General features: G+C 42.8%; 2 protein-coding genes across 2 annotated transcripts in view; one reads left to right on the forward strand and one right to left on the reverse strand.

Moving 5' to 3' along the window:
- The window catches only part of LOC116826923 (histamine H2 receptor-like), a 19,221-nt gene extending 2,567 nt beyond the window's left edge, over positions 1-16,654 (forward strand). The window contains exons 2-4 of the mRNA XM_032783977.2: positions 2,804-3,100; positions 13,526-13,702; positions 15,703-16,654. Coding sequence (XP_032639868.1) covers positions 2,823-3,100; positions 13,526-13,702; positions 15,703-16,405 — 1,158 coding nt within the window. The 5' untranslated portion in view covers positions 2,804-2,822 and the 3' untranslated portion in view covers positions 16,406-16,654. The remainder of the gene's footprint in view (positions 1-2,803; positions 3,101-13,525; positions 13,703-15,702) is intronic.
- A 3,738-nt stretch (positions 16,655-20,392) lies between these two features.
- EIF2AK3 (eukaryotic translation initiation factor 2 alpha kinase 3) overlaps positions 20,393-27,494 on the reverse strand; it is a 35,721-nt gene continuing 28,619 nt past the window's right edge. Inside the window, exons 12-15 of the mRNA XM_032783978.2 lie at positions 26,538-26,705; positions 25,602-25,703; positions 22,727-22,789; positions 20,393-21,534 (exon numbers count right to left, since the gene is read on the reverse strand). Of these exons, the coding sequence (XP_032639869.1) occupies positions 21,358-21,534; positions 22,727-22,789; positions 25,602-25,703; positions 26,538-26,705 (510 nt within the window). The 3' untranslated portion in view covers positions 20,393-21,357. The remainder of the gene's footprint in view (positions 21,535-22,726; positions 22,790-25,601; positions 25,704-26,537; positions 26,706-27,494) is intronic.

Here is a 27,494-nt window from a genome sequence, read left to right on the forward strand (position 1 = left end):
TAGTGCCTTTGCCTAGCAAGTATATATCACAGACTACTCCCCTGGAAATTCACTACATGCATTCTGATGATGCTATTTCACTCCCAGAAAGCCTGTTATCTCTAGCTTGCTTGCTAGCATATATATACCTGCCCCTGGAAATTTCCACTACCTGCGTCTGACGAAGTGGGTATTCACCCACAAAAGCTCACGCTCCAAAACGTCTGTTAGTCTATAAGGTGCCACAGGATTCTCTGCTGCTTTTATGTTTTCAAGAGTAGTTAGTGATTTTGAGTGCAAAATTTGAGACATCTTAAAAGAGGCTGATTTTCACAAAGTACCCTTCATTTATTTGCTCTTTCAAAAATCAAGCCCCTTTGAAGCATCTCAGATGGGGGACACCTACAATCACTACGCACTTTAGAAAATATGGGCTCCAGGGTCTGGAAGTTGCTTCCCGGTGCGGGTTTGCCAGAGCTTCAAAAGTGCTAGGCTTTGGAGTGTTTGATGGGAGGTATCCTGGGGCAGGTGTCGGGAAGGAATTGACTTTGCTTTGTGGCTACAGAGTTGTTTTGGCAGGTGGGCGAGGAAGCATTTCTGAGGGCCAGGCTTGATATTTTGCAGATGAGTTAATACTGTGTGGGGCTGGCTGATGTTAGGTGGGCTTCATTTTAATTTAATGTATCACATTTTAGCAGGTGCCTAGTGTGACATGCCAGGCTATAATCCAGACTAATGAGCAGCTGTGTTACCCCTGCCTTGCAATCTTGGGTGCCTCACAATGCCTTGCTGCAGTAGCTCCCAGCTGGGCCACTCACAAACAGCCTCCGGTGTGCAAGTCACACCTTGAGTGTCTGTGTGTAACTGCAGCCTGCCAGCCACACTCTTGCTCTCACCAGCCTTGGTTATACTTCAGGGTGACCTCAACACACCCTCAGCCCTGAATTTCCCTCCAGAAATGTATGTCGTGTACTGCCCAGCCCTCTCCTAGACAGTACAGGATATTTTAAATCAATGTATTCCTTAAATGGAATAAGATGCCAGCTTATTATCTCAAATAGTTATTCAGACACTTCATATAAACATACTGGATTAGGAAAAAAACAGTAGAACTGGTTTGTTAACTACAAAGAGAGATTTTGAGTACAAATAATGAGGCATAAAAGTCAGAAATGCTTATAATAAAAATAAAGATAAGCCATTTATTATTACCTTACTTAACAAACAATATCAGATTCAAGCAAAATTTCTCACCACAGGATTTCAGTGTCTTACTGACCAAACCCTGTAGGTCAGGACCTTTACACCAAAGTCCAACGAATGCTTTTTTGGTCACTTCAGGTGCAGTGAATGTGATAGGAAGGAGGTGGGGCTTTGGGTATTGGTCCCGCCTTTGTATATTTTCAGCCCCCCTCTTGAAAAACATTTCCAGCTGGGCATTAGAACATAAAGTGTCTATGTGGAAGGATGTTCCCTGATGGCTTTTTCTCACCTGATTGAGCTTTTTCAGTTTCCTTTCCTGCTTGATGACTCAGTTTACTGGTTATGTGCAAATTAAGCAGAGCATATATTCCTTTGTTTAGGAGAGACCTGTTTGCCAGCCTCAGTTTCGTCAGGGGTGTGGGGTTTGGAACTTGTGTTAATAACATCATACAGTGAAATCTTATAATGTCACATAGAATGTTGCCTCACTTCTTTTATCAGGACAATATTGACCAGCAAATTATGAGTTTTCAAATGATACCTTGCAAGACATGCCTTGTACAAAACTGATTACAATAGTGTAGAGGGTGTGAACCTGGGGTGTATTCTGTCACACCTAGAGATTCTCCAAGAGCTCAGGAGGTTGGGTTTGGCTAGCTGAGTTTATGGAAGTGAATTCTAGCTGCTGTGACATATGTTTGCTACTAGCTTGCAATTGCAATGTCAGCTATGGATAGTACCAGAGCAGCAGTACGTGTCTACTGACCCTCTTCAAATGTGTTTGCACTAACACTTTGACATGAAAATGGAGCAATTCAACATTATCAAACTGAAACGGTTTGATGTCTCCAAATCAAAATTTGTGGGAATTTCCATTCTGTGGTTAATTTCAAAATTTCATTTTTTCATTCTGAGTCAGAATGAAAATAAATGTCAGAATGTCAGACATTTCTCCCAAATGAAAATTCCATTTTCCAACTCTCTAGCCATGAATATATATTACATCACCATTCTGATCACTACTGGGAACCTCTACAGATAAGAGCATAAACCTCTATAGCTTGACCTCAAGGACCAAATTCCATGACTAAGAGCTGTAACAGACGTGTGTGTGTGTGTGTGTGTGTGTGTGTAACATATCACATACTGAACAATGGGTTATGTATGTATCCAGCCTAGACAAAAAAAAATCTTCTCATCCACCTTGATAATGACCAAGATGATAATGAGAAAATATTTTACTTGCCCATCAAATAAGATTACTCACCCCAGGTGAGTGGGATTAGCAAAACTGCATTAATTCTAGATTCCCATTGCTTCTTTTTCCAGTGCTCAGTGCTTTTGCCCTGTATCAAGCTTCACCTAATGATGTGCTTTTCATTCACAGGAAGGCTTTTAATTTTCATGATGCCTTTCAGCCAGTGTGGCACATATATAACATTAACATTGGGTATAAGCCCTCCCAGGGAATTGGTAACAATGACACAGCGAGGGCAGATTGCTCAGGAGGGTGCTTGGGACTTTTTAAGTGAATAAGACATAATTGTAGTTTTCATCTTTTCTTCCATAGACTTGGAATTAATTTGCTTCAAAGCCTGTGTTTTTTTCTTCTCTGGTTCAGCTCTGAACACCAGGGGAAGATGCTGATGGACAAAAATACATCATTGCTCTCCAACGTCTCCTCCACTGCCCTGTCCTGGGTAAGAGGAGATGGCAACTGGACAGGGGCAGGAATTGGTCCCCGGGAGGTGTCTGTTGGACTGATACTAACCTTTATAGACTTGATCACTCTGTTTGGGAATACAGTGGTTTTTATCTGCCCTGTGGTAGAGAAGAGGCTGCGTACTGCAACTTACATGTTTATTATGTCCTTAGCCATGGCAGATCTCCTCGTTGCTTGTCTGGTCATGCCATTTAGGTAAGAACTGCTTGTAAGGTAAGACCTGTTAGTAATGCACTTATTTGATGGCATTCAGCAGCAGTTGGTTCAGTGGCTACTATGTAAGAGGCAAGTCTAATGGTCTAATAAATGGTGCATAGGAAACAGAATGCATGGGCTCCAGTCCCAGCACTGCTACAAACTCACCTCCCTGTGTATCAGTTTCTCTACCTGTAAAATGGGAATAATACATTCAGGGAATGTCTACACTGCAGCTTGGAGCCTGCTTCCCACATGAGTAGATAGACATGTGCTAGCTCTGCTTGAGCTATTGCCCTAAAACCAGCAGTGTAGCTGTGGGTAGCGCTAGCAGCAGCTTGAGCTAGCTGCCTGAATACATACCCACAGGGTCCAGACAAGTTTGCTCTCAGCCAACTTGTAGTACAGATGTGCTCTCCTTCCCTCAGGGCCCAGTCTGGCAGTCCTTGTGCACCTATGAAAACCACTAGAGGCAATGGGAGTTTTGCGTGCTCAAGGAATACAAGATCAGGCCCTCAGTTAGTTCCAGTCTTCAATTTAATAATTATAATGTTTCCACTAAGATAATCTCTTGGATCAGATTGTTCTCTTATTTACACTTGTCGAAATCAGGAGCAACTCCGCTGAAGTCAATGTACCTAAACCAGTATAAAACCAGGGTGAGAAAAAATCTGAGCTCATATATTCAAAAAATGTCCTAACCATGTAGCACACAACACTTGTATTATTAACCTGACATATTTTTAAAGATTAAATTATACATCCCATTTTTATCACAGTAATACCCTCTTTAATATTTCTTCTAACCCAGTCCAAAAACCAGTGGAGGAGGGGAGTGGTGTTCTTGCAAAATAAATGTTTTACCTACATAAACAGAACAGGACAATTGCTGTCATTGTGAGCTGTCTGGAACTGCATGTGATTTATAAATCGAAGATTAAAAATTTAGTTTTGTTTAAAGCTGTCTGCATTGAGAAGGCAAAAATGGTCAGGATTGTTTCCCTTTATTATTGTACTCTGACTGCACTTTCACTGGTGACAACAAATTCACGGCTCTAATTATTGACATGAGGCTAAAAAGACTAACGAGAGATTAAACCAATTCCTTTAGACCTTTTAGGCCAGATTCACCACTGTGCTCTGACTACATTCCTCTCCTCTGGTGATACGAAATGGCCATAAACCCAGTTTAACCAGCTGGTTAAATAGAGTTTGCATCCGCTTTCAGACATCAGCAGTGCAAATCAGCAAAAGCCCACAAGTGAATCTGGCCTTTTTATTTAAGTTTAAACCCTGATGTGTAAGAAGTAAGACAAAAATGTTAAAATAACTTGGAGAATCGATTTCCCAGTAAGGAGAGAGTTACAAATTGAGTGGAAGCCTATTAAATAGCTTCAGAGGAAAATGAAAATGGTGTTAGAAGAGAGTTAAACTTACCCTTTCCAAGCATATGAATAGACTGTCATAGTTTCAAACTCAAGAAATCTCAGTTCAGTTTCCAACTAGACCGGCTTGAAATATTTTCTATATATTGTTTTACCATCGCTGAAATGTTTAACAGAGATGCAGCAGTTGGTACAAAACTTTCATCCGGAAGGTTTTTGGGCACAGGGGAAGAGTGTGACTCTATACCTGGGAGATTAGCATACCTAGGAATGGGAGGTGTGAGACCAATGGTCAGCTCCCTGCTCTAACTGATGTAGAGTGCGCTGGGCTGAAAGACTGTGCTCTAAATCAGGCAGAGGAGGGACATGAACCCGGGGTTTCTGCATCCCAGGTCAATAACAGGATCCACATGCTTCTGTTTTCATGCAAATGTTCAACAGTTTGGGTTTCCTTCCAAAGCAGAACATAATCAAATTTCAAAAGCTTGAATATTGCCTCAAAAGGCAACGATCCAGTCAGCTCTTGTTCCAACATCATCACTGGCACCATGCTTCTATCTTTTCCTTCTCTCACCTGTTGCTACACAAACTTACATCTGCTTTGTTGGGTGTATGAATTCCAACGGCTCCAGCTTTGGTTGCATGATGAAATAACCCACTCCCCTCCTTCAGACCCATGGGAAGTCATTGGGAATATTGACAGTGACTTCACTGGGAGTAAGGTTAGGGACTCTGCATCGTTTACATTGGGGTCCTCATTATGTGCTGTGGTGGGGGTGGGGGAAGTGTGTCAGAGCCCATGTTTAGTATACAGGCTCTGTACTGAAAAGGGCCCCCCAGATTTGTCAGCAGGCAGTTCCTTGCAGATTGAGGCTGGCCAGGTGCATGTGGCTAGGGCATGGTTCAGGATCAAGCCAAAATGGCACAAGAACAGGAAGTGGGGGGAGTGGGATCATGATTTGCTGCCTGGCCTGAGAGGCAGAGTGGGTGGCATCAGGCAGTAGCTGGCAGTTACATACTCGCTGCAGTGCGAGGAGACTGCCAAGCTGGGCCTACACACCTGATGGCTCCCTCCAGAGAGGGGACTGGCTGTGATCAGTGCTCTGCTGTTGCAAACTCCCTCTAGCAGTGGGAACACAAGTGAACTGGGGAACCCCCAGGGCCAGGGCTGGGCTGGTGCTTTCCTGATGGTGACCATGACAAAAAGAGTCATGTTAACGATAGCTGCCTGGAGCCGGGAAAGCAGCATCACAAATAAAGGATAACTAATAACAGCTGTTACAGTGTACCCAACAGGGGTGTGCTTCCAGCAGTCTCTCTGCCAACCCCCATTTCCTCAGGCTTGTTGGTACCTCCATGTCCCTGTCGGAGTCCAGAGCAGAGACTCTGCTACCTCTGCCAGTTTAGTCTCCCTCTCTCAAGACTCCACACTGGAAGGGAGGGCACTGCCTCCCTCTACCTTCTGCTCTGTGTTGAGGGCCTTTCTCTAGCATGTCTCCCTGCCAGTTTGCAGTAGGGACAAGTCATAGAACTATAAGGGACCTTGAAAGATAATGAAGTCCAGTCCCCTACCTTCACAGCAAGACCAAGTACTGTCCCTGGCAGATTTTTGCCCCAGATCCCTAAACAGCCTCCTTAAGGATTGAACTCACAATCCTCGAGTTAGCAGGCCAATGCACAAACTGCTGAGCTATCCGTCCCCCTAACTCACCAGGGCTGGAAGTGGAACCTGGGTCTCCCATGGAACCTGGGTCTCCCATGGTGGCAGGTTAACAAGCCCCACCTCCCCCAACAGATACGTCAGGCTCCCTGCTCCCACCTAACTGACAGGTTCTTCCTCTCAATCTAGACCTTCCTCTCCAGCAGATTTTCTTCCTCTCACTCTATGCATGACCCTTAAACATACTGCAGTCCTCTGGAGTTCCCACATTCTTCCTGTGGCCAGGGGTATCCCTTCCTGGACCTTCAGGGCAATAAGAGCTCTCCCTGCAAGAGCTTCCCACTTACCAAACTACCCACATGTCCTCTCTGCCATCCACCTGCTGACACAGCTTTCCTGGTTAGGCTGAGAAGTGCTAGAGTCAGCACTGCTGTGCAGCAGCATGGGCCGGGGGGAGCATTTCCCAAGCAACATGCTCACTTCCCCGAACTAGGAGGGGCTTTCTTCCTGGCAAAGGAGGAGTGGAGAATTTGATGCCACATTTACTCATGGGTCAGCAGCAGAGCTCACAAGGGAGGGGTTATCACCTCCAAGGAAATGAAGGTAACAAAAAAGGCTGAGGAAACTGGTGCTTGGCAAAGAGTAATCTGTCTGTGCTTATGTCTTGTAGGGAAGAGGAACAGTAGAGGCTGAGGAAAAAAAAAAGGGGAGGGTTGGTAAATGGCATTTCAAGAGAGGAAGTATTTCCATGACAACCAATGACTTAATTATACAGTTAGAGAGAAAATAACCCACTTAGGAGAGAGACACCATATTTATCAGGAAAACTATGAGGGGAACAAAAAATAGCCTGCTAGGCAAGGTGCCATTTTAAGCACCACAGGGGTCCGCAGTACGATCTTTTATGTCAAGGGACTACAGAACTACTGCGAGGCTTGGGGAGTTAGGAGGCTGCAGGTGCTCTGACATAGCACATCAAAGTGCTGCAGATAATAGGCATCACTGTTGTCAGCCAGCACAGAATCCAACAGGTTTTGCCTCCAAAATCCCATTTCAGCTAATAGAGACTCTCCATTAGCTCTCAGCTGTAGAAGGGCTCTTGTACTATGCAAGCCAGCCACTAGGGAGAGAAAGAGTTAGCTAGCTGTTTGCACTGAGTAGCTCAGCACAACACTTCTAATTGGAAAAGGGAAGGTGAAAACAAACATTGGGCAGAAAAACATGCTCCTTAGTGGAGGAACTCCTCCATGACCAAAGGTTGTTATAGCATTTAGCAATATTCCCTCTGCATTGTTAGCTGATACTTTACGGTGCTCAAATACCATGGTGAGGTGAGTCATAGATGGCGCTCGATGGACATTTTGATTAAAGGCAACTAGCACTCCCAGCGTGTTAAAATAAAATGCTCCAGTTTATCATTCTAAATGTGCTGCAGTGAATATGGTTTCAGTTGTTTGCCATTGCCCCGATGGGTTCCCACTGAAAGTTTTAGTATTGTGCAAGGCTAAACAATTGAGCCTGGCCTTGTATCACCAGCCAAGCAGGGCAGGGTGATGACTTTCCCTTGCCCACACGAGCTGTCACCACATCAGGTTACCTCCTGGTGGTTAATTTCTAATCCCAGTTCATAGAGCATACTTTCAATATAAATATATTATTCCTCAACTATTACCTGTACATTCATCTCGCAATGATTGTGAAGCTTGTGAATTATGAATTTTCTTGTAGCTCCTCACATGCTACTCTTTATGGATAAATACTAATGGACCAATAATCCACACCATGTAGAGTCAAGCACAGGAGATTATTATGCACAGCGCTGGCGGAGTGTCACTTTGCATATCAGGTTCAGAGACACTGCAAAACGATTAATTACTATAGATTATATATGGTGCTCATTGGACTGAGAGAAGCGATAGGGATGGGTTTTCCCAAGCCGCTGGATAGGTTCTATCAGCAAGACAAGATAAGCACAATAAGACAATGGTCTAAAAGATTACATAATGGCTTCTCCCATGGCCCAAATTAACATATTGGTGACACACAGGTAATTGCCCCCAGACTATGTCTATTAAAGTATATAGGTTAAATCCTAATTTTGGAGTCCAGGGGAATGAGGTAGCAGCTCTCTCGTTGACCAACAGGTACATTCCTAGAGATTTAAATAAAAAAAGCAGTAATTAGTACTTAACAATAACAATTGTTTATAAGTTTACTCTTGCATTTCTGTGGGCTAGGACTGGCATACATCTGTGAGGGGAGGGTGTCATGTCATGTCAATCATATTAGGCCTCTCCCCAAAATTTATCTAGGATCTGAGGGGTATTATACCACTATCTCCTCCCTGAATTAGGGAGTAACCATGAGGCTTTCTCAGCACTTCATGTGTATATAACCAGCGATAAGGACGCCCAATTACATTCGGAGTTATGCTGACTCCGCTCACTGACTTGAAACACACAAGGTTATCTGTTTACCCCAGCTTCCTCTTAGCTATGTATTGTTCTCTGTTAGCCAGCCCCCATAGCCCAAGCCAAGCTGTGGACTCTGGGCCTATATGAAAAGTTCTCAGGAGATACTGTAGTTAAGATCTTACACCTATAACTAATGGTTTCTGACCCTTCAATATCCTGTAAGACGTGTTTGGTGTAGTGACTTTGTCAGGTCTGAGGTGAGAGTTGCTTGCAAAGAACAGGGGAACTTTTGCCAAAGGGTCTCTGTGTCACAGACTCTGAGAATGGGGAAGTTCTTGGTATGCACTTAGCTCAGATACTATGGACATCACATATGGGGACTTGAAGATTATAGAGACCCTCTGTCAAGCAGCATGACATCTTTGGAGTAGAACCAACACTGCCATAGGCTGGCTAGCTTGCTAGCATCTGCCACAAGTACAATAGGGGTGGATTTAGGTTCACAACTTTCCAGCTTGGCTGTTTCAGCTTTTACGCTGAATTGCAGCAGATCAGATATGCTGTGTTGTTTTGTTCATTAGCCACATGCCAAAAAGAACAAGCCTGTGTGATTCAATGGAAGGAACATTCAGTCCTTCCTTAGCCAGCTTTAGTGAAATAAAAGAGATTTAGTTATGGAGACAAAGGGACCCTCATACAATGCTTCACTTGATTTCAGATTAGTGATGCAGCAAGAAGGTAAAAAAAAGTGTGATTCTGATGTTGAAATTTCTCTGATTTGTTCAGTATCTGTATTTTCCAAGCATTACAAAATAGTACTTGATATCACCACTAAGACGACATCAGGTTAGCTGGCAGTGTGTACACAGATTGGCATCTATACTATGTCTCAAACTCTTTGGCCTTCCTACAGTGCATTGCTAACTAAGACCCTGTTGCAACAAAGACTTACACAGGTGATTAACTGTACACACTCTGAGTAGTTACATCAACTTCAGTGGTTGACTAGAGGTACTCGCAGTGCCTAGAGTTAAGCATGTGCATAAGTCTTTGCAGTACTGGGGCTTAAAAGACAGGTTGTGCCATCCGTACATTGGATAGTACCTTGTTGCACAAATTCTCCTACTGAAATCAATGAAGCTACTTGTGAAGTAAGGTACTATTGTGTGAGCAAAGTTGGCAATCAGCCCCTAATTCTTCTCTCCATGTCCACTAGTGCCTATAGGACTGACTAGAAAATGGAGTTTCTATTCTGTGGGAAATTCTGATTTCCACATTTGTTTTTGTTCCAAATCAGAATGAAAAGAGCAGATTTCTCAAGGAATGAAAATTCCAAAATATTACAATTTAAAATAATCAAAATGTTCTGTTTTAATAAGGTAAAATGTTTCATTCTGATAATGTGGAAACATTATAATAAATATATATATTAAATCTACAAGTTAAACAAAATGAATTCAAATGATAGTCAAAATGAAGCATTTTGGAACAAAACATTTCAACATTATTAAAATACTTGGTTTTGACTCTTTTCCTTATCAGAAATGTTGTCAAAATGGATATGTTCCAGGAAAAGATTTCAATTTCAACAAAATTGCATTTTCAGGAGGGAAAACTGTTACATCAAAAAATTTTCAACCAGCACTAGCATCTACCCCTGTCTGGATGCTTCCCCTCTTGTTAATCGGAACATTTCAGGGAATGTTAACAGCATATGTGTAGCATAGAGATTGGATACTGTCAATCTCATATTATTCCTTCATTAATGGCCCCTAATTTGGTGCTTGGCAGTGAATGGACAGGCTGTGCTGATGTCACTCTTGATATCATAACACCTTTATTCTTTAGAAAAAGGTGAAATTAGAGGGAAACAACAGTTGGGTCAGCTAATCCATCACCCTGCCAGTATAGGATTGTTCCTGAGAGCCTGAGATCTTTGTCCAGTTTAAATATCTCAAGAGAGGGAGCTTTATAGCACTTCTTATAAGGTTGGGGAGTTTGTCATGATGCCTTTAGCCAAAATATCATCTCCTCAACTCTTGTGTGGTTTGTATGGTGCTTGCTTGCTGCCCTCCACGCCAGACATGGCTAGATCTCAGGGGTGATGTATATGTGTACTTTGCAGAGCCCTTTGGCATGAAACACACTTGATTTCTTTTTAAAACTCCAGCTTGCCAGGTCACTTAATTTTAAGCCCATTGTATGACCCTAAATGCATCTATTTTAAATCAGAATGATTCCTCCTGTGTAAAAAGCTTTAGAAGATTATTGGTGTCTAGAGAGTGTGTATGTTATCCATTTGGCTGACTGGTTAGGGCACTCTGCTTGGCTGTAGGAGATGCAGGTTCTAGTTCCTGCTCTGTTACAAAGTGGAAGATGTCCAACAGGAAAGCTGTGAAGTTGAGAGCATACCCTGGGCCGAGGTAGGCAGAGGAATGCCTACTTCAAAAATCCTGCTTCAAGGCCACCAGGGAACTGGCTTGCACTAGGGCTCTGAGCAGGTTGTTAGAGGTGGAGAGGCATCAGGACTAAGCAGCTTTGCAAATACTGATTGGCAGCAGCTCAGAAAATCAGGAGCTAAGTGGCTGCTGAGCAGTGATTTTGAGAATGTCACCAGAACGTTGGATTTAGGCCCCTAAGTGCCTTTGTGAATCTGTTCCATTGTCTGTGAAAAGGAGATAACAGATCTTGCCTACCTCACAGGAGTGTTGTGAGGATAAATGTTATACAGTGTGACGTGCTCAAATACTACTGTAATAGGGCCATATAAGACAACACACAGAGCTCCCCTTAACTGCTCAGATAAATGTTTGTACAACATCCCCTGTAACAGGGGTAGGCAACCTATGGCACGGGTGCAGAAGGCGGCACACAAGCTGATTTTCAGTGGTACTCACACTGCCTGGGTCCTGGCCACCAGTCCAGGGGCCTCTGCATTTTAATTTAATTTTAAATGAAGCTTCTTAAACATTTTAAAAGCCTTATTTACTTTACATACAATAGTTTAGTTATATATTATAGACATAGAAAGAGACCTTCTAAAAATGTTAAAATGTATTACTGGCACGCGAAACCTTAAATTAGAGTGAATAAATGAAGACTTGGCACACCACTTCTGAAAGGTTGCCGATCCCTGCCCTATAACAAGGCTCTGGTACTGACTGGGGCCTCTAGCTCATATTGTAGCACAGATGCTAATACAGTGAGTGCCATTACCGTTCTGAAGAGGCAGAACAATTGTAACCTGTAAAAGTGGTTTTAATTAATGCTAATGAAATTAGTTAAACCAAACCCCAGCATTTAAAAAAGGCATTATATATAGATTTTATTCCTTTCCTCTTTCTAGCCAGCAGAGCTGAAAGAACTCCGATCAGGTTAGAGCAACTGTTGTGGTTTTAGTGCTAAGAGCTATACAGTTGCAGGGAAGGAGAAAGGAATGAATTCTCACAAAGACAGTGACTTGTTCACTGTGTCACATAAAGTCCAAGAGAAAGTTACTGCAGAAGCTAAGGACTTAAATAAAACTGGTAAAAGTAGGAAGAAGCAAATTGCAGCCAGGTAAATGTTATAGCATCTCAGATTACACAGCCCATTATACTCCCACCTCAAGCTTTCTGACTGGTTATTCATTTGTTATTGTTTCTCTGCCTCTGTTGGTAATATTTTGGAACAGGTGAGTGGTTTTCACTGGCTTACTTGCCTCCGTGAGTCATTTATAGGTTAAACAACATGAGAACTGGGGTTCTCATATGAATCCCATTATCCAGAAGCTAAAATGCATGAGATCTGAAGAGGCAGACCAGATGGGAAGTACCAAAGATGCTTGGAACATTGGAGGAGGGAAGCTATTCCAAGCCCAGGAATTGAAATATCCTGAAAAGACTATGCAGTTCAATTTCATTAAAATCATATATGACATCTGTCTTTGTCAAATACAAAAACACACACAATCTAAAACAGTACTATCCAGATAATACATCAAAATGCCAGTTAGAACCTAATATAAACTCTCTTCTTCAGCATAGTGCAAAAAGAGCAAAATTTGCCACTGAGTTGATTACTGCCAGTGGCTGAGAAAAAAATTAAGACATTATCTTTTGGAATGATGATAAAAAAAATTAATACAAAAGAGGCAAAATCCAGCATGCTGAAAAATTCTACAATGCAAAAGATGAGGTTGATCTTCCAATGCTCCAGATTTAGATGGGCAAAAATGAAGATGTGAAGGAAATTTTCTCCAGTTCTCATGTTATTTAGCCTATAAATGACTCACGGAGGCAAGTAAGTCAGTGAAAACCACTCACCTGTATCAAAATATTACCAACAGAGGCAGAGAAACAGTAACAAATGAGTCACCAGTCAGGAAGCTTGAGGTAGGAGTATAACGGGCTGTGTAATCTGCGATGCTATAACATTTACCTGGCTGCAATTTATTTCTTCCTACTTTTACCAGTTTTATAGAAGTCCTTAGCCTCTGCAGTAACTTTCTCTTAGACTTTGTTTCCATGGTTTGGAATCTTAAAATACATGTCTTAAATAACTGAGGATTTGATCACTCATTCAAAAAGGAGTTCAAAAATATGAGATGTTGTGAAGACTAGCTCTCTCGTTTTGGTTACATAAGTGTCTTCTTGAGGCATTGAAAAATTAGAGGTGATCTGTACTAAAACTGCAACAATGCCAAGGGATACTATTAAAACTGTGTTCCAGCTGGTAGCATAAGTGGGGACGTTAGCTATGTCCCATATCAGGCTAAAGCCTTGGGCATCAAACTTGGGGATTACTCCAATTTGCCTCCTAACAAAATTTCAATGTATCTCAATAGAAGTCACCATATTTTCACTAATCTTGCCAACAGGGTACAACGTTAACTTGGGTCTTAGGTAAATAGGCTTCTCCTTAGCAGAAAAATAATCATTTCAACTGTAACAATATATTGTGGTCTCTCTCTCTTTCCACCCCACAGCATAATTTATGAGGTGACGGGGATGTGGCTGTTCGGGAAGCTATTCTGTAAAGTGTGGATCTCTTTTGATGTCATGTTCTGCACGGCGTCCATTGTCACATTGTGCTTTATCAGTCTGGATAGATATTGCTCCGTGGTGACCCCCTATCGTTATTCGATGAGGATGTCACATCGAAGGCGAGTATTCTTCTCAAAAGATCGTGGAAATGGAGGGAGGTTTTAGGATCTGCCAGATGTTCCATCATCAGTCCCAATTCCAGGGTTTAACATTAAACATCCCTGGAGGCCTAACTTGGACAGATTGTCATCTCTGCTCTTACACCTCAGATTCAAATAGGAGCTAAGCACTGCATCCATTAAAAAAAGAATAATTTAAGATCAAGATTTGAAAGGAAGACTTATCCAGTGGTTAGGGTGCTAGCAAGGGACTTGATTTCCTGCTCTGCCACAGACTTCTTGTGTGACCTTGGGCAAGTCACTTAGTCTCTGTGTAGCAGTTCCGCCATCTAGAAAATGGAGATCATAGCACTGCCCTGCCTCACAGACATTGTATTGTGAGGCTAAATAAAGAGTGTGAGGCAGTCAAATACTACAGTAATGGAGACCATACAAGTACCTAGACACAGCCTATCGAGTCTCATATTCTAAAATAGTATCTATGTAATAAGATCCCAGGATTGTCACTCTGAAGCCTAGAATATCTGTATAGTGTGAAGCGATGGAAACAGCAACAGGCATGGCAGAGAGCTCTCTTTGTTTAGAATATCACCAGGTTCAGTCACCACTGGGGTTCACTGTCCACCACTGTCCAATTTTCAAGTTCTCAGACATTTTGATGTTATGAATTACACCCATGTACACTACAGTAAGGCATGTCATGCCAAGAGTCCTAAACCACGGTGATCTTAGAAGTAACCACCTATCACCACTCTTACCCTACAGCTAATTTGCATACAACACTTTCATTGGTTGTGAGGGAGACTGCACAGGTGGCGGATTAGTTGGCCCAAATGCCACACCTGTGTGACAGGACAGGCTTTCAGCTACTAGTTTATTTATATTTAACTCCCTATAGAGCTAATTTTTGAGTGCCCAAATCCTTCAGAGTTTTTACTCAGATGTGGAACACACCCTTACTATGGACCATGACAGTTCCAGATGAGCCATTCGCAACCACCACCCAAAATCTGATCCATATTTGATGAGCAGTCCTTTGTACCATTTAAAAAGCCCTACTTTTGTGTTTTTTTTGGTGTGGGGGAAGCAGTAAGATATAAAGAACCTCATGGCTGACTTGGCCTGCATGCACTTCTATGAATGCCCCTTTTGAATTAGGAACATGTTTCAAAATTATTTCGCTGGTTGTGAGTTTTAGGTAGTGCTACAGGCTTCATAAATACCTTCAGGCACAAGGTAGTCAGTGGGCCCACCTACATGTTTCAGGAGGTAGCTATGCCTGGGAAAATGTAGGTAGTGGGACCCTCTAAAAAACACAAGAATGGCCATTCTGGGTCAGTCTAATGGTCTATCAAGCCCAGCATCCTGTCTTCTGACAGTGGCCAGTGCCAGACGTTTCAGAGGGAATAAACAGAACAGGACAATTTAGAGTGATCCATCCCCCATCATGCAGTCCCAGTATCTGGCAATCAGAGATTTAGGGACACCTGGAGCATGGAGTTCCCATCCCTGACTATCTTGGAGGATAGGTCCATCCATAGGTCAAATCTAGATGGGAAATTAGGGAGTGGGCCTGAGGATCCTGCTAAGCTGTGGCAAAGGGTTTCAAAGTTTGGGCATCATGTCTTAAAAGCATAAGATGACTATCATCTCCTGACCCGGCAACTGGTTGGAAATTTTAAAATGTTTCAAATATTCTAACAGAAAAGAAATTATTCCCTGAAACAATGTTTCCCCCTATTTTTCCAAACAGTTCTATCGGTCCCTGATACACAGACTGGCCTAAACCTAAGCCTAATCCAAACAACCTAGACTTTGGAAATGTTCAAATTTGGACCAAAACATTGTGTCTCAGGCTTCTCTATACTTACCTCTTCAGAAGCATTGACTAATCTCCACCACACACCTGTGGAGTATCATTACTGTCAGCTGTTTTCAAAGGAAGATCTCAGAATAACATGTGCTTTCAAGTTTTTACCTTCCTGCTCTTCCATTTGCAGGTGCATCATAATGACCTGCATGGTCTGGGTATACTCCTCCCTCATTTCCTTCCTACCAGTCATGCAAGGCTGGAATGAGATACCTGGTGTAGATTTTGATGCTAGCAAAGAGTGTATCTTTGTCACCAACTGGACTTTTGCCATTGTAGCTTCTGCCCTGGCGTTTTTTGTCCCGTTCATGATTATGTGCAGCATGTATTTCTTCATCTACCGAGCATCACGACTCAATGCCACCCGCATCATGTCTCAGTCCCTTGAAATTCACTACCATCCCAACAGCAAGAGGCAGAACAACCTGCAGTTGGAAAACAAAGCCACTCGGACAATTAGCATCATCATCTCAGTCTTCATATTGTGCTGGTTACCTTACTTTGTTCTGAATGTATGGCTAGCTGCTAAAGGTACCAGTTCCACCAGCGCAGTTCTGGTTGATGCTTTCAAGATCATAACTTGGTTAGGGTATTGCAATTCTACTATCAACCCCATGCTCTATGCCTTTCTGAATCGGGACTTCCAACGGGCTCTGAAGAAGCTGTTCATCTGCAGGCGCAGGTCTCAGGTAGATATTGGAGAAGATATGGTTTCAATAGCCACCTTTTCCAAGACTGCTCAAGACCCAGAATACAGCATTAAAGTCCCAATCCCTACTGGAGGGCTGAAGAGCAAGCACAAACCAAGTTCTGGGTTACTTGTTGCAGGATGAGACAGATGCAGAGTGTATGGTGACTGGTGTGTATTTTTTTTTGGTGGAGGGGGGGAAGGGGGTCTATTAATTGAACTTTTTTTTGGAAGAGATTAGGTGCAAGATTACAAATGTATTTTTATTTTGGCTGTAATCTGTGTGAAATGTGAGCACAGCAGAGTGATGCCATATTGTCCTTTCATCTTCCTTTGTGCTGTGAACAAAATTAGTAGCACTTTCTGAAAGAACTGCAAAGGACCTTGATCTTGCAGCTGAGTTGTCATAACCAATTGGCTAGTTTCCCATTAAAAAAATTACACTATATATAAATAGCAGAAAAGTTTCCTGTGAATGATTCAGCCTTCATGTTGAAAAAGTAGGTGAAAGCATGAATTGTGCTCACTGAGCTCCTTTTGGCTGGGTGTACTCTACAATTGTGTAGGATACGTGCTGTCTCAAGGCAATTCAGTACAGCCATGGTGCTACAAAGGGCTCAACATTACTTGCACATTTTCACTGGGACTACTTATGAATAAAGTTCATCATGCACAGAAGTGCTGGTAGGCTCCAGCCTATGAATGAAATTCACTCATGTGCGGAGAGACAGCAAAAGACCCAGCCACCAGTGACCTCAGAGGTGCCTAGGTCTTGTGCTGGCGCTCTGCACCATGGTAGATTTCACCCCTATTTTCTTCAGAAATAAGTGTGTAGTTGCAAAGCTTATAAACTTTCCAAACTAAGTCTGAGAGATTTAAAATAAGTGATTCATCAACAGCAAGTGCAGACGGACAGGAGAGGTGTTTGTGTACATGAAGTGTGTGTTCAGTTTATAAAATCAAATAGTGCTGATTCCAGGCAGTGATGGTCTGTGCGTTTTCCACAAGAAGTCTTGTCATTTAATGTATAAAAGGAACTTGCTGTGTGCCAGGCCTTTGGAAGGCTGCCCAACCAAATATATGACTGGCTGAAACAAGTATGGAAACCTTTATCGTTCTATAGAATTTGTAGAGCCCCTGTTGTCCAAGATGTTCTAAGTGGTTTACAATGGTCTAAATAAGCTGCACAGGACACTGGAGAGGCAGGTAAGGGATGTAAAAAAAAAAAAACCCATCACTTATCCTGCCACTACAACACCACAGAAAAGACGGTTACTCACCTTTGTAACTGTTGTTCTTCAAACTGTGTTGCTCATATCCATTCCAGTTAGGTGTGCGCGCGCCGCGTGCACGTTCGTCGGAGACTTTTTTACCCTAGCAACACTCGGTGGGTCGGCAGGTCTCCTCCTGGAGTGGCTCCGCTATGGCGCCTGATATATACCCCTGCCGGCCCATCCGCTCTTCAGTTCCTTCTTGCCTGCTACTCTGACAGTGGGGAAGGAGGGCGGTTTTGGAATGGATATGAGCAACACATCTCGAAGAACAACAGTTACAAAGGTGAGTAACCTTCTTTTCTTCTTTGAGTGCTTGCTCATATCCATTCCAGTTAGGTGATTCCCAAGCCTTACCTAGGCGGTGGGGTCGGAGCGAGACGTTGCGGAATGTAAGACTGCTGAGCCGAAGGCGGCATCGTCTCTAGACTGTTGGACCAATGCGTATTGTGATGCAAAGGTATGGATGGAAGACCAGGTGGCCGCGTGGCATATTTCCTATATGGGAACATGGGCCAAAAATGCGGCAGATGAGGCTTGAGCCTGCGTAGAGTGGGCGGTAAGATGGCCAGTTGGAACATGAGCCAAGTCGTAGCATGTCCGAATACATGATGTAACCTAAGATGCAATACGTTGGGAGGAGATTTCCATGCCCTTCATACGTTCTGCCACCGCTACAAATAGCTGAGGTGAGCGCCGGAAGGGCTTGGTCCTCTCGATGTAGAAGGCGAGAGCCCTTCGGACATCCAAAGTATGGAGCTGTTGTTCTCGTTGCGATGAATGCGGCTTTGGACAAAAGACTGGCAGAAAGATGTCCTGGTTAACGTGAAAGGCGGAGACGACCTTAGGGAGGAACGCCGGGTGCGGTCGCAGCTGTACCTTGTCCTTATGGAACACAGTGTATGGAGGATCCACAGTCAATGCACGAAGCTCCGAGACTCGTCTAGCCGAGGTGACAGCGACTAGGAATGCTGTTTTCCAGGACAGGTACAGTAGCGAGCATGTGGCCAAAGGCTCAAAAGGGGGCCCCATGAGCCTGGTTAAGACGAGGTTCAGGTCCCAGGTAGGGGTAGGGCGTTTGACCTGTGGGTATAGTCGCTCCAAGCCTTTGAGGAATCTGGAAACTATCGGGTGGGAAAAAACGGAACTGCCAGCTTCCCCCGGATGGAAGGTGGATACAGCCGCAAGATGTACTCGCAGAGAGGAGATCGCCAACCCCTGCTCTTTGAGAGACCATACATAGTCCAGGATAGTGGGGACTAATATAGAATGCGGAGAATGGCCATGCTGGGCACACCAGTGGCAGAAGCGCTTCCATTTTGTGAGGACACGGGCGGTAAGAAGGAACTGAGGAGCCGATGGGCCGGCAGGGGTATATAACAGGCGCCATAGCGGCGCCACTCCAGGGGGCGACCTGCTGACCCACCGAGTGTTGCTAGGGTAAAAAAGTCTCCGACGAACGTGCACGCAGCGCGCGCACACCTAACTGGAATGGATATGAGCAAGCACTCGAAGAAGAAACCTCTGGTATGGAGTTCAGCAGCTGCTTAACAGTACAACATTAACAACTGTAGAAGGAAGTGGGGGGGATGGGAGGAGGAAGGATTCACCCGAGTTTGAATGTGACTAGAGATTGTATAACAAAACCACCCTGCTGATGAGAGATGAAGCATGTTGGGGCTCAGAGGTGGCTGAGAGAAACTCCCCCTGTGCCTACTCAGTCTGAGTGTGAAGCTAGGTAAATCTCTCAAGGCAGGCAGTACGTGATCCCTCCTGTTTTGACTCTGCTATAGTCTGGTTCCAGAATACCCTGAATCTGATTGCCTTCAGGAGGTTGCTGTGCTGAAAAATGCAATCTGGCTTCATCAGATAACCCACCATGCAGAACACTTCCATTGGCTGGAAGCCATGAAGAAGGCCTTTTAGGGTCTGTCTACATTGCAATTAAACACCCGCAGCTGGCTTTGTCAGCTGACTCAGGCTCCCGGGGGCTTGGACTATGGGGCTGTTTAACTGAGGTGTAGATGCGCAGGCTGGAGCCTGGGCTCTGAGACCCTCCCTGCTTGTGAGGTCCCAGAGCCTGGGCTCCAGCCCAAGCCCGAATGTCTACACCACAATTTTACAGCCCTGAAGCCCAAGCCCAACGAGCCCGAGTCAGATGACGTGAGCCAGCTGCAAATGTTTAATTGCTCTGAAGGCACATCCTTAGAGCCTACTGTTACCATAACATAAAATTTCAATTCAGACAGATGCTGCAGTCAACTGGATTCAGCGACAGGCCTTTGACGCTCCTATGTCTACAGTATACCAACCTGACTCACTGTGAGGTCAGAATTAAAAGGGCATTTTGTGGAATAGGGAGGGGGGTTAAAGAGATGGAAAAAGTCCTCATCAAGGACTAGGACTTCAAAAGATATCAGACAAACCTCTGAGTTACTGGAGTGCAGAACAAAAGCACCAACACAAAAACATTTTTAGTACTAAAATTATTTCTCCTCCCACCACAAGAAAGCTAAAAATATTTTCTTCAAAATTCCCCAATACAATCATCTCTAGACTAAGATCAGCATTCAGAAATTTCAGGACAAAGGTTAATTCTCCAAAGAGAAAGTCTCAGTGTTTATCTCCTTCTCGTGTGGCCCCTCCATCAACCGGTATTTTAGCACAGTTGAAATTCCCACCTCAGTCTTATAAGTTAGTAAGAATCCAACTTTTCACAGTGCAGACTATAAAACTGAACTTGGCACAAAAGTAAAATTAGTTGGAGGACTGGCTTTTCTATCCCCTTCAGCCCATGTAAACCTGCCATCATGGTTGCTTATTGTGTAGTTTTTGTTTTTAAAACAAAGCAACTATAAAGCTTTAAATAAAAAAAACTTTATTAAATCATTTAGACTTGAAAGAAGTCACAATTAATGCACTCCACAACTGCAGTAAGTGCATTCTGTACACCACCAACCCAAATGGATTGATTCTGCGTTTTATAAATAAGAATAAACATATTTACAATGAATAAAAGCTTCATATTAGGCAGTTAAATTAGCAGATTACACTAACGCCTACAGTTGATTTAGAAAAGTACAAATCTACAGTATTACATAATATACCTATAACTTAATTAGGTTTAAAAATTCCAGAATTTCAAGATTTTGATATATGCTTAATTTCTTACTATGGCTCTTCATAACAATATCTATAACCCTCCTTTTGCCCTCTACTGGCTTATTAGTACAAAACACATTCCCTAAAATCTACTATGGTATGGAAACACAATCCACCAGTTCTTCTAAATACAGGCTATGAATAGTGACCGTATGTACACCTGTCATACTTTTACTTTAAAAATAGTGCAGATTCCCAGTTTACCCACCAGGGACAAAAATGGAGTCATGATTTTTCAAAGTTTCAAGATCACCTTCATTTCTCCAGAGAGCAAGTGATCAGGGAATATATCCATCCGGTTTAGAGACTAATTTATTCTATAAAAATACAGCATTTTAATTCTATTTACATAAACAGATCTTTCCAGTTTCCCCTGACAGCTAACATTTACAGTATCCAAACAAATGTAAGCAGTGTGCTGGACCAACCAACCTATGAAGATCAAGGTAGAAAGAGCAATGGAATGCAAAAAGTTTAGTCACTGGCTTTCATCGGGTCATCTAACAATAGCGAACAAGATTAACTGAGCTCCATCCAACATGTTTTCTACATAATCTGAGAAATAAAGAACTGTTTCAGAGATCAATATTATGTGACAGAGGTTCCGGCCTGCTGAATAACCATTTTGAGATGTGTTGAGTGTACTCAAGATAATTGTGCCCAATTATTTGCTTGGTTGTCTTGAATGCTTAATTCCAGAGACACTCATTGTCCGTGACCTCTGCCTAAGCAGTGATTTTGCTGGGAGTTCTAAGTCTTCAAATAAAGGGTTTTCTATGATGTCTTCTGCCTCTGGTCTTTCAGTGGGACTTGGAGAAAGCATGTGCTTTACCATAGCGTACTAGAAGAAAACAAATGATGTGCTATGTGACATTTCAGACAGCAAAACTATTTTCAAATGGCTTTGTTATTTAATGTTTAGCTTTAGGTTTAGATGCATGAACAACTAGAAGACACCCCAAAATGCTTTTCTAGTAATTTGTTCATTAATCCTTCGGCACAGTGGTTGGAAGTACATAAAAGGCCTGAAATCTGGATGCACAGTGGCATCAGATTGATCCTTATGCCTAAAGGATTAACGACCCACTTGTCTAGTCAAATCTGGCCCAAGATCTTTTAATAAAGCAAAAGGGGAAAAATAATAATTGCACATTTACAAACTCTACAAATCTTGGGCCACGTTTCCCTTAAGCATGCACTCAATTCTTAGATTTAAGGAACTCCTGGTAGCTAGTCTTAAAGGGAAAGTCCAATGTGTCAAAGCATAATATAGGTAGATACACATTCAATAAATATTTTAAATCGTTAAAACTAAATAGTTTACTGTACCTTCAGAGAAATAAAGCACCTTTAATCTCACTTCAGCTCAGTACTCATAGCAGACCACACTCGTAGAAGTCAGGCTGAAGTGGTAGCAGGAGAAGGAGGCTAATCTAGTCTGAGTACAGGGCTGAAGCAGCCAGAAAAACTGGAAATGAGAGACTCACAATTTCTCATGAAGGGGTTCTGCAAATTAGGACCCTCTTCTTCCGAAATTATCTTACTACTTTAGAGGAGGACAGATTTGACAACCCCAAAATATGGCATGTCACGCCCCATGATATATTTTTGCTTATACAATTTTCCCCTTAAAGAGATCTAACTGTTATTGTTGGTTCCCAAGGGTGTGTGTGTGTGAATTCAAGTGCAGCCCCAGTTTCACTTATCTAGGACTGTTTCCTGCACTACAATATGGATTTAAAACACGAGGATGGGACAGATGGGAAAAGGGATCATGTAAAGTGCATGCTCCTACATTAGCAAAACCATATATTTTCAACTCATAACAATTAGACTATGTGGGGCAAAAGGTATCAGTGTACGGGTTATAGCAATGTGATTTTAAAATGACTACGCTTTATTTCAGAGGCACAGTAAAGTACCTGAAATAGGAATTTGGTTTAAAAACAGACCAGCTAAGACTACTTCACTTGTCTTTGCTACTTGGCATTCCAGTTACTTTGTAATACAGAACTAAGATCAAATAGATTTACCTCCTGTGCATATTTTTGAGTAAACAATGGTGGAAACTTCAAACTTCTTACGTCACTTAATGTCTGTAACAATATTAAAAAGGTCATGAAACATCTTGCCCATTTAATTATTCTCCAGGTTAAGATACTAACTTAACAAAAATGCACTATGCAAACAAATCAGTCCTGCACAATACTTTTAATACTGCTGATGAACGAGAGAAAAGTGGTAGTGTTTATTAAGATTGCATCATTGGTTAGAATTACTATGCACTTAAATAAACATGCAAGTCACTGCTTCCCATGGGGCAGAGTTCGCACTCACAGACATGACAGAAGAGTTCGGGGTTTGTAATGCTAAGAAACCCAGCCACTTTCCCATAGTAATGCTTTTCTGGTCCCGCCTAATACTGCTCCGTTGACAGTATTCTGGACAGCGTACTGCTAGAGACACTTGGAATTGTCAGTATTACACCTATGACACTCGAGGTTAAGATCATCGGCTACAGATCTTAGAAAGCCATATGGACACTCACACCTACCTCATGTTTACAGATTTGATTACAAGTTTTATAATTCATTAGAATTCCAGTTATAATTCATTAGAAACTTGGTTGCCTTTGTGCAACATAACCCATCTCCATTACAGTCCATGTTTACTTCACACCAAATGTGTTGGCTCCCTCTACTGGAAATATTGTCCCTAGTCAACTATAGTTACAGATCACTACGCTGCTGCAGCTAATAATGAATTTGAAATTCCCTAATTTCCAGTACTGATCCATGACCCATTTGAGCATGGCTTGGAAACAGGAGATGCTTTGCATTTGACTGTTAAAAAAGAGCTCCATCTGCAGCAATTTGAACACAAAATCTGAAGCTTAAAGTCAGTCAAATCTTATCCGGGAACCGAGAAATCTAAACCCCTGATGAGTCATACTGCTGGGTGGTGACTGCCGTTCTAACACGGCCAGGAAAAACAATTTCAGGGAAAAAGGGCACTGAAATCTTGGGATTAAGCAGGGTGTTGTCTGAAGAATCCTGCTCTCTTTGTAGGACTAAATAGATCAGCATTTGGTGTTCTAATTTAGAAGGAACTTGCACTGCCACAGCCCCACATCTGCCTGAGCCCTGCTGCTTTGGTCTGAGCAAGGGGCAGAAGTGACTCTCATGCTGAGTTCTGAGCTTTCAGTTTCTTGTCTGTCGCACAGGTTTTACTGGAGGTGAGTCACTACTGACTAGCTACAAGTCAGGGAGAGGGCTCTTAGTTTTGGCTACTAGTGCTCAGTCATGGCCAGTCATTCCTTACCAGCATGACAGGTGAGTGGGAGACAGCTGATGGGGGAGGAAATGAGCACAGGATTAGCTAAAATGCCATTCTGAGCAGGATCAGCTGAAGTCAAGGGTCCCCCCCACACACAGACAAAACAACACTGAAGAAAATACAGTGAACAACAAAAAACACGGGAGAGTTCTCTTCTGGTTAGCCATAGACTCATAGGGCTTGTCCAAACACTCACTGCATGGCAAGTCGGGGTGTAAACCTACAGCACCCCAGCCTGCCATGCACTAAGTGTCCACGTGGATCCTGCTGCCAGTTCTGTAGGGTGTTTTGCTCTACTGCTGGTGCACTGCAGATTTACACCCTGGCTGAAATCGCTGTACAGACAAGCCCCTGGAAGTAGCACTCTGGATGCAGTGTGGTTTAGGCCCTGTTCCCTTAACTGACAGGTTTGCTTCTGCATCCATGGCAAAAAGTGGACAGACAATGATCTTACATATTTTATGGGCTTCTTGACTGAGAATGAGAAGGAAAGTGTTCTGGGGGGGAATGTGTCCCAGTACATTTAATGTTATTATTTGACAGTGGAAAAGCAGAATTAGAAGTGGTTTTGGCAACAAGTGACTCAAGAGACCTTTGCTCTTCTGGGGGCGTGTTCATATAGATTATAAAACCCCACAGCTATTAGGACTCCTTACTCAGTGGAGTGCAATACTGTATTAGGAGAGATGCTTTCAGGCCAGACTTATGTTCAGTGGCAGGGCTGTGAGACAAAATTTGAACTACTCCCAAACAGTCCACTTCACAAAGAATTTAAATCCACCATTCGTGTCAATAACTAACCTTGGTGGAAACACAACCACTTGTCCTCTCCTACACAGACTATTATTCACCATGTGCAGGCAAGGCTCCTTCCCTGGCTGTGAATGAATTCTCAAGGAGCCAGGAGGATCTATATGCATTTTTCTAAATCAGATTTTCCTAACAGAATACTGCTAAGTGGGAATTAGGATATAACGGACGGTAGCAGGAAAAACCATTAACCTCTCCCCAATTCCTGGCTAATGCAACATGTGAACAACGAGAGTCACCCAACTGCTGGAGAAGTAGGCAAGGCTGCTGTAAGGTTAGGAAGTCTACTCTGACTATACTTCAAAAGCAGGGAAAAGCAGCAGGGACCTTCCCTGGGTGTTTCGGAGGAAGAGGAGAAGAAGAAAAGAGAGAGAGTAGGAGAGGTGAAAGGAAGAAGGGTGACGTATAGAAAATGGATCCAAGAATTGGGTTTCAACTCAAAAGCTGTAACGAGATTTTTGAGTTCTGGTAAATTCTAGTTCTACAGCTTCCCTTAGATGGCTTTAGAAATGAAGAAATTATGGCCTCATAATTAAGTTGCCCATATTTGCTCTACTGTACAAGTCCTGCACACTGCTCCATGTCACTCTGATTCGTGGGTGAGACAGAAAATTCTTTATTATACTGCAACCAATTCTGGCATGTCTTACTGCTATATCATAATAATCTCATACAAATATCTGGTAAGCCACTTTCATACAGTACATGATATACAGAAACGGTGGAATTGAGAATATTATTTTTGCACAAGAGCAAACCTACCCTAACCCGCTCCATCTGAGTATTAAAGGGGTAAAGCAGCTCAAACAGAATCAGTCCCAGAGAGAAGATATCCACTTTGTGTGAATACGTGTTCCCATAAATCTGGAAAATGCAAAATCAGGTTCATGTTACTTGCAGTGTTGGGACAGCATTGATCAGTGCATTTGAAATCACTATGGAACACACAAACCCCTGTTAAGTTAAACGCACACAATCAGTTCTTTACAGCGCTGAAGAGGGTGATTCATCAGGCACTATATTCAAGTATTCAGGTTCTATCCGAATAGAGGAGAACAGTAATAGTCTTTCCTTAGAAGCATAACTGAACACGTTTTATAAGTACTTTCTGAAAAGTAACGCTGAAAATGCCAATATCAGATTTCAGTTCATACTGAAATTTTACTTTGATGGGCACTGCATAAGAATCCGAACAGAACTCTGATCAAATTATAATCCTCGAAACTTAAAAAAAAACACAGAACACGGTCCAGCATCCTGGGAATCGGCTATATATTGCCAGGAATAAGGTCATTATTCCTTCAATTCCTAGGCTAGATTTTCAGTGGGGCCTCAACACGGCTTCCATGTGTACTCATCCAATTTCACATATGCACTTTTCCAGCACCAACACCTGCATATGCAGTTGGACTTTTTTTTAAAAGCTTGCGTGAACTCCATCACCTGGGTTCACATAAGTCAGTGCTGGAAAGATGTGTACAGAGGCATGTGTGTACACAAGTGGATGCCGAACTCCAGTTCTTGATAACCCCAATATCTTAGTGTACACATGCAAAGCATGAAGTTGATCTTGACCACTCAATACTTTTCTGGTAGGCAGAAATAAATTAAATAAACTTTAAAAAAATATTGCATCTTTCTTCAAGAAGAGAGTTAAATCCATTCATGACAATGCATCATGCAAGAGAAAAATCTCACCTGTTCTGGGCTCATATAAAGTTTGGTCCCAACTTGTCCCGTGTGTCTGGCATAAGCTGGCATTGGAGTAAGAACAGATTCTTCCTCCTCATCTTGGTCCATAGCAGTTACCAGGCCAAAGTCCCCAACCTTTACTATGTCATCCATTGTGAAAAATATATTGGAAGGCTGGAAAACCAATCAGATGAGAGAAAAAAAGAATTACAAAGATGAAACAAAAGCCTTCACCTCCATATTTACACCAATTCATTCAGGCAGACTATATTAAAGGTGAACTGCAAAATAAAGATTAATTTACTTAACTGAGAATTCCCGCTACCTAGGCAAAGAGCATTCAGCATTAATTGAAGTCTCACTTTCTTTAAATCCCTTTAACTGACAATGGCTGGCTACTGCCTCCCTGTAGAGGGCTGAACACACTTTACAAATATCTATTGTTAACACCTCTGTGGGAAACACTCCTGAGTAAGAGTGGGGGCAACTCAAGGTGCATGGACACAGCACACTTCTTTCAGCAGCATGTAGTGTGCCTACATGGGAAGCCCCCCAGCAGGGGTGTAAATAGCAGTGTAGAGAGGTAAAGACATGCCTGAAGTCTGTGGGTATGTACCTGGGTATATACCCAATATGGTCTCTACTCACCCAAGTAGTGTCTCCCTGTCTACATTGCTATTTTTAGCAGTGGAGTCTCCTGCTGCTGGAGCCTTTCCCGCCACAGGGAAATACTCTGGTGGTGGGGAAAAGGCTCTGGGAGGTGGAATGCAGCAGAGGACTGCCAAACACTTCCTCTGCAGCCTCCTCCCTGCCAGAGCCTTTCACTGACATGTAGCTACATGCCATGGTGTGGACACAGCCTGCTTTTCACTCCAACATGTAGCATGACATACCCTAAACGCTGCCTACATTGTTGTGTAGACACAGGCTATGGCTACACTTGAAACTTCAAAGCGCTGCTGC

Source organism: Chelonoidis abingdonii, chromosome 5 (genome assembly GCF_003597395.2).
Source record: "Chelonoidis abingdonii isolate Lonesome George chromosome 5, CheloAbing_2.0, whole genome shotgun sequence".
Classification (NCBI taxonomy): domain Eukaryota; kingdom Metazoa; phylum Chordata; order Testudines; family Testudinidae; genus Chelonoidis; species Chelonoidis abingdonii.